The sequence below is a fragment of the Dipodomys ordii genome, unplaced genomic scaffold (genome assembly GCF_000151885.1).
Source record: "Dipodomys ordii isolate 6190 unplaced genomic scaffold, Dord_2.0 Scaffold22, whole genome shotgun sequence".
Lineage (NCBI taxonomy): Eukaryota > Metazoa > Chordata > Mammalia > Rodentia > Heteromyidae > Dipodomys > Dipodomys ordii.
This window is the reverse complement of record NW_012267238.1, coordinates 11,285,835-11,293,777: the sequence shown is the minus strand read 5'-3', so window position 1 is coordinate 11,293,777 and position 7,943 is coordinate 11,285,835. Positions and strand designations below refer to the sequence as shown.

Sequence of the window (7,943 nt, the reverse complement as noted above, 5' to 3'; positions counted from 1 at the left end):
CTCAGAGCTATAAACTTGCCTCTGAGTACTGCTTTTGCTGTGTCCCAGAGCAGTTCAGTTCTTTCTTGGAGTCCATCATAGCATGCTGTCTACTGACCTCTCCCTTTAGTTTCCTCCTGATGTCAACAAACTCAAAAGATCCCCACAGGATCTGTGGATGTCCTTCATCACTGCTTCACCAAGTGCTATGATTTCCAGTTGTATTATGCAAATATCTGGGAGTCCTTTCAGAGTTGCCTATCTTTTCACACCTCATCAGTAATCTCTGACCAGGTTAGAGAAATGAATGCTCTGAATATTATAGGATCCAGTCGTGTGTCTTTCACATTGTAATTGTTCTCACACACAGACTTGGGAGTCATTGTGTGCAAATAGAAAGGGAGAGGAGGGAAAAAGGGAAATGCTAATCAGAGGAGAGGAAGGGAGGGGAGAGACAGGGAGGGAAGGAGAGGGGAAATGAAGTGAAGGGAGGGGAAGGCATTGGAAGAGAAGGGAAGGGAGGGGAGGGAAAGGTAGGGGAAGGGAAAGAGGATTAGAGAGGGGGAAAGCAAGGAAAAACACAGAAAGAAAGACAGAGAGACCTAAAGAAAGAAGCAAAGTAAGAAAAAAGAAAAGAGAAGAGAGAAAGAAAAAAAAAGTAAGAAATGGTAGAGGACTAGCCTTTGCAAAAGGACAGTCCTGAGTTCAAGGTCTATGTGCCGTGTGCAAGCCTGTCAACCCCACCCTCCCTCCCAACACACTCAATGAGAGAGGTAGAAGAATGACTTAGCTTCTCCTTTTGAGGCCTACGTCAGTAAAGAACATGGAAGAAGGGAGAAATGTAATTTATCTTGAGATCAGCCAGTCCCTCTAGGATATTGCGCCTAAATTAAGCCTTCGGAATATATCTGTCATCTGCTTTGTATATAAAAATACCTGTCACACAAACTCACCATGAGAAGTAGAGTGAAAAGGGAATGTGTACAAGAAGGGGTCACACTTAATCTTCCACACAACCACAGAATGTATTGTAGACTTTTATTTGAGATGCAGTACACACATACATTGACATGTTGAAACCCCTTTCTAGAACAACTGGAAGGCAACACAAATACTCGACCACATACAGAATTAAAGTCAGGAAAACACTGTTTGTTTACTCAGGTTGTGGGCATTAGGCTGGCTCAGATATTGGGAAAAAACAAAACAAAACTGGTGGACCGATATGATCCTAATCTTCTCGGGAGGCAGAGACCTCAAATGTACCTTGAAAAAGACCCACCACAGCTGGGAACTGGTGGCTCCTCCCTGGAATTCTAACTGCTCAGGAGGCTGACCTCTGAGGATCTCTGGTCAAAGCCAGGCCAAGCAGGAAGTCTAAGTGATATTGATCTTCAATGAACTACTAAAAATTGGACATTGGAGCTCTGCCTCAAGAGGCAGCATGCTAGTCTAGAGCAAAAGAACAAAGGAACAAGGTCCACATTCTGAGTTCACATCCCAATATCTACACATACGAGGTAGTTAGAACTTGGCATTTCATTTCATTTATTTATTTATTTATTTAGTTAGTTAGTTCAATCCATGATGTCTACTTTGTATATTATCCCGCACTATCAATCCAGCAATGACACAGCGTTCTTCCCACTAAGGGGAGAGAACTGCTTTCAGTGAGATCACAAAGTTAATGTCCATGGATCCACCAGCAGTGGCCCAAACATGCAAACCACAGTCCAGTTCAGAGACGAGAGTTCAGCAGGGTTTTGTGCTGCATCAGGAGCATTTTCTGGGTTGCAGGGATGGATTCCTTTCACTTTCAAAGCTTCTGAAACACTGTCACAGTAGATTTTCACCGGTACTACTGAGCACATAGAGTTCTCTCCTACCCTCCCATGTGAAGCTCTCCAGAGATTCAGAGCAGTTACAATACAATTTGCCCATTTGCACATGGTTGTTTCTACACAATTACCATTTTTTATCACATTCATCCTGCACTTTTACATTTCATCTCTGGTTTTCACAAGTTCAGAGATATAGAACACAAGACATGTAATTCATTTAATGCGATTCACAGGAATTTCTTGTCCCCAACTTTTCAGGTTTTGTACTCTGCAATAGGGCACAAACCAACTTGGTAATCTGAGATCCTGGCAGGGCCCTGTGTCTCAGGCCTGGAACCCAAGCTACACAGGAGGATGAGATCCGAGGAAGGCCTTTTGAAGCCAGCAAGGATATGCATGTTCGTTGGCTTCTCATCTCCAATGACACAGAAAATTCCAGATGTGGATCTGGGGTTCAATTCATACACCACTAGTGTTGAGGTAAAAATCTCCGGGGAGTGCCAGACTCCACAGATCAAGAGGCAGAACCAGCACCCAATGTGACAACTCAAGGAGGTAATGAGTACACCAACACAGGCTTCTTTCCTTGCTTGTTCCTTCTCTTGTGAGATCGGGCCCTGGTGTGCTCACAAGGCTGTTGGCTCTGATTTCTGGAGATCTGACCTGTTGTGTTCTGGCAACAGGTTTTGGGTGAGGAATTTTCCTTACCAGCATGATTTTCTCTTCTCATCTCATCCGTGTGTTTGGAGGGGTGAATCACGACCAGATTGGCATCTTGTGTGAACTCTACTTTCCTGAGGTGGAACTGAGACTTTGGGCGGTTTTGGTCCTGGAAGAATTTCCATTGGTCTAGGGAGATTTCTTTCAGAACTGTACTTTGCACATCTGGCTGTGGCTCCACAAGTGTCAGAGGAGAGTGCTTGTTCCTGTCTGGTTGGGGTGTTCTTCCCTCCTTTTCTTCTGCCTGGTTAGCTACCGAGTCCCTGCCGATGAACACATCCTCAGGGTGTCTCTCACCATCAGTGCTCTTCTGGCTATAAAAGAGGATGTAAGCACGCTGACTCAATGCAGAGGAAGCATCACAGGTGGTCACCTTAGTGTCATCCATTTTATACCACTGGCCATTGCCAGCTTTGATGTAAGAGAAATAATGTCCGGTGTGACTGCTGGACCCAGCATGAACCAGCACAGCATAGAGGTCATACAGCAGCGGTCCCTCAGTGTGCTGAGACATGTAGGGTTGCATATCAAGACTCTCAGGAAAGTGCACTTCCTTGTCCACCTTGTCCCCTGTCCAGGAAGAAAATCTTTTCAGGACGAGGATGAGGACCTTTGAGGCACTTTGCAGAGTCAAGGTCTTGGAAGCGGACACTTTGTGCAGACAAGCCGCACAATGATAGGCGTCTTCCCCACTCAGCTCTTCCGGCTGTACCAGTCTTCCCAACGCTTGGGCAACACTGTGAGCTCCTTCGACCTCCAGCGTGATGTCCAGAAAAGGGTCCAAGGTGTCTGAAATGCTATGGCACTGCAGACACTCGATTCGAGATCTCCAGTAGCCTCCAAAGATTTCCCGGATCAGGCTTTGCTCCTGAGCTGGAAGCTCTAAGCCCTCAGGGCCACATGCTTGGCATTTCTGCATAGCATCCAAGAGGAACAGGAGAAACTCATGGGCATCTTCCTGCTTGTGCGTGTGGAAGCCGGCACCCAAGGCATCCGACGGCTGAATGATGTCCCCAGAGTGCTGGAAAGCCCTCCTCACCTGAGCTTGCATCACACGCATCATGCAGGTTTTCTGGTGGCAAGGCATCTGGCGCAGCATATGACTGGCAAGTGGGCCTGTGTGGGTCAGACACTGCAGGGTGGCGTTCAGGTAGCAAGTGTTCCCTGTGTTCTGGAGGCCGGCACCAACCGGGGAACGTTTCTTCCAACTCAGACCCATGTGCTGTCTGGGAGCCAGTGCTGTCTGGAAAGGAGGCGCATGCTTCTGAAGCTGGGCATGTTTCCCAGGTGGCCAGGAGGAACCTTGGCAATTCTGTTCCGTGGTCTCCATTACTCCAGGAGCAATCGGTTGCAATCTCCCTCTTGAAATCAGGACCAAATGCTGGCTTCCTGCTCAGAAGTAGCTGCCAAAGGGTGAGGTTTGTCCTCTCCTGCAGCTTCTTTTGTAGGTAGCTCAGCCTCTCTTGCCACGCCTACTCCTTCCAATTTTTCTGTGCCCTAATCCCTAAGCTCCACCCTTGTCTGGGGACCAACAAAACCCATCAGCTTGCAGTTTTCAATCCAACTGAGATCATAGGGGGTGGTCTTTACAGTTGCTGAAGTTCTCTGGGCAAACCTGTTAGCATTTTCTATTGGTTGAGCCTGTCATGTGATAGACTTAATGTGAGAAAAGTAGCCCGAGGCCCAGACTATGATTGGATTCCAGGAATGACCTTGTAGAACTCTGGAAATAGGAAGTTGAAAACAAGGGAATCCCTCCAGATCCCTTAGAGATTTCTGTCATTGTGGGAAAACTTTATCCTTCTCCTCACACTTGACCAAATGGCAGTTCTTGTCAGTCACTGCAGATTGTTTTCCAAAAAATGGGTTTCTGATCCTACTCTGATTTTCATTTTCATAACTGAAGACAAAATATTGTGACTCCATTTGACTTAAACAATCAGCTATGTTTGACCCAAGGGACAACTGACCCAAACAATTTCCTTTTAAAATATTAGCTCACTACCCAGTCACCTTACAATCCTTGCACATTAAGAATACCATCCATGCAAGTCTCCATTAGATGCTTCCTACCCTATATACTCTTTTACCTCCTGTGTTAATTTTTTACGTAGTTGTGGGTTTATTCCAGGTTTTAGTCTTGTTGTCTTCCCTCTCATGGTTGTTACTAATGTGCTTTGTAATTATTTCCATATTTTATGCCCAGTTCAGTTCTTTTTGAAGTCCTTCATTGCATGCTGTGTACTTACCTTTGTCTTTGGTTACCTACTGATTTGAACAAACTCAAAAGCTTCCCCTGAAGAAGTAGAAAAATTAGGGCTGGGTCCGTTTTACAATTGCTAACTGCTGGTTTTGCTTCTGTAAACTTGCTTGCTTGCGCTAACACCAACCCCCTCCCTGGAAATAAGGAATTGGGTAAAGTCTCAGAGCCCAGATGTCAGCCCCAGGACAAGGTCAGTGGTTGTAGATAAAGAACATGTCCCTCAGTTTTCATTTAGAAATTCCCCAGACAGGACCTTGAGATAACAACCACCTGGCTGGACCAGCAAACTAGGCCAAATGTCAACCAATCACAAGTCTGTAACTATGTAAACTCCCCTAACCCTTATCATGCAAAGTAACCACCCCCCCTTGAGTCACCCTGCGCCAGTCATTTAACAAAGAGTGTTTCAAAATTTCCCACGTGGCAAAGTGATTGTTGGTGTATATGGTGACCTTTAAATGGACCAATCATGGGATGCTTTGTGTTATGTGTTAATCTTGTGGTTTTTGCCTTTAAAAAGGCTTGTAACCGCTGCTCGGGGCTCTCTGATTGACCAGGGCAGAGAGTCCGTTTGCGCAAACGCTGAATAAATTCCTCTTGCTTACTGCATCTCCCGGCCTGGAGTTTTCTGGGGTGCCCTCCTGTTGACGAAAGTATCCCAGGAGTCTGGGGTCTTTCACCCCAAAGGATCTTTTGATGTCCTTCATCACTACTTCACCAAGTGCTATGTCTTCCAGTTGTGTTGTGTAAATACCTTGGAAAATACCTTTCAGACTTCCCTATCTTTTCACACCTCATACGTAATCTATGACTAGTTTACAGAAATTAGTTCCTAGAATTTTATTGGTGCCAGTCTTTTCTTTCTCATTGTAATTTTTCCCATATGCAGACTTTGGAGTCATTCTGTGCAAACAGATGTGGAAAAGAGTGAAAAAGGGTACAAAGGAAAAGAAAGTAGTAGAGGAGGGATTTAAGGGAGTGGAGATGATGGGAAGCAACAGGAGTGGAATGGAAAGAAGGGAAAGAAGGAGGAAGAAATGGAGTTGAGGGGAGGTGGAGGAAAAGGAAGGGAGGGTAAAGGATAAGAAGTGAAGGGAATGGTAGGAAATGGCAAGGGAAAGGAGGGGAGGGGAAAGCCTGGTGGGGAATGTAATGCAAGGGAAGTGAGGGGAATGGAAGGAAAGCCGAGGAGGGAAAGAAGGGCAGGAAAAGGAGCGGAAGTTAATGGAATGTTGAATAGTGAGAGTGAAAGGGAAGAAGAAAGAAAGAAGTTAAAAAGGAAAAGAAAGAAAAAGAGAAAGGTAGAAAAATAAAGAAAGTGATAAAGAAAGAAGGAAAGTAGGAAAGCAAGAAAGAAAAAAACAAAGAAAGAGAAAGAAAGAGATCTTGTCCCTGTAATTTGCACTGGGGAAACATATACAATAAGTCTGATTCAGCTGTGAAGTTGACAGAGGGTAGAAAGAGCATGAATCTCAGAAAAAGCTGGACACCTACCTAAAAATAAACTAATGCAATGTCCAGGGGGAAATAAACTGAAGCCAAAATATCTTGGATATAGCTGAAGTGGTCTTAGTAGCAACTAGTCCCTTTGTTGTAAGTCCAGTAAGTGAAATGATATGGAACAAATTATGTCAAACATTTGCTCAGAATCTTCAATCGCCTCCTCATTCATGGAGAGTCCATTCTAGTCTGTTTTCTCATGCCACCTGGGCAGTGGACCCGACAGTTTCAATGATCATAATAGTTACGCTTTTTAATGCATTTACATTCAATAGTAACTAGCCAAATGCTGTACTTACTTTGGTGGTTTGGGTTTTGAATTTAGGGCTGCACACTTTCTGGGCAGATAATTTATCACTTTAGCCAGTCCTTGGAGCTTTAGTTATTTTTTTTTATTTAGAATCTCGCATTTTTGCCCAGATTTCAGCCCTTTTCTCTATGATCTTCTGTGTACATAGGACCACAGATGTTGCTGCAACATGCCCATTGAGATGAGTGAGGTCTCACTAACTTCTTACATGCACTGGATTCCAACTGCAATGCCAGTCTTGACCTTCTAAGTACTTGGGTTTTCGGTTATGAGCCACTGCACCTGGCCAAACCTTTTACTTGAGTTACCTCACTTAATCCCCCATAGCCATAGCAGGAAGGATCTACTATCATTCAGTTTCGCAGATGGAGAGGCCGAAGTTCAGTCAGCCTAAGTAAGATACTTTCCCACAGTAAGTGGACAGAAGTAGTTAAGTGGTGGGCCAAGAGTTCTGGGTCTGTTCAAGTTCCAATCTAAACTTGAAATTGATGTGGTACTGTATCCCAAGACATTCTAAATGAGGGCACCAGAGGTGAGGTCTAACAAAGGCTTGAAAGCATGACAGAAACACAGGGAAAAGGGGTACTTCTAACAGAGAGATCCATATAGGAAAAAGCACATTGACCAGAAAAGCATTGATGTGAAGAAGAACTACTATCAATGTATGATTAGCAGCTGAATGGGGAAGGTAGAAAGGAATCGGGGTCTGATCATGAACTCTCTTCTTGCCACTTGATGGGAAAAAGTAGGTAGATTCTTTATTTCAACTTAATCACTTCGTTCATATCCTGTTCATCAAAAGGCTATTGCAGCAAAGTGGAATCTGTTGTTAATTTTATGGTGCAGAATTACAAAATATGCTTCAGGTTTTAGAATTGAAACCTTCAACTATGAATGGGCTTTAAGATCTCAACTCATTCTTTGCAAGAGAAAATCAGAATGACTGTATGTAAATATCTTCACTGAGGTCATAAATAGTTTAACTAAGCCAAGTCAGGGATATTTGTGCTTTTGACATCAATTTTGGAGTTGAAGTGATTATTAAAATTAGAATGGCAGGATTGTTCTGGGGTACATATGTAGAAATTGATGATATGGAAGAGGGAGAGGTACAATTGGTAATTTTAGGGAATGAGAATGTCACCCTTCCTCAAAACCATGAGTTTCCCACTGGAAATGTTCATGGTTGCTCTTCTTGGTGAAAGGTATATGAGTGGATGTCTTTTTTTGGGGGGGGGTCTGGTTGTGGGGCCTGAACTCTGGGCCTGGGTGCTGTCCCTCAGCTCTTCAGCTCAAGGCTAGTGCTCTACCACTTGAGCCACAGCACCAC

At 44.3% G+C, this 7,943-nt stretch overlaps 1 protein-coding gene across 1 annotated transcript; it reads right to left on the bottom strand.

Moving 5' to 3' along the window:
- Window positions 1–2,367: 2,367 nt before the first annotated feature.
- On the bottom strand, window positions 2,368–3,870 carry LOC105983949 (ubiquitin carboxyl-terminal hydrolase 17-like protein 6). The gene has a single exon (XM_013013977.1). It carries the CDS (start codon window positions 3,868–3,870, stop codon window positions 2,368–2,370), a length of 1,503 nt encoding a protein of 500 aa, XP_012869431.1.
- Between the last annotated feature and the right edge of the window lie 4,073 nt (window positions 3,871–7,943).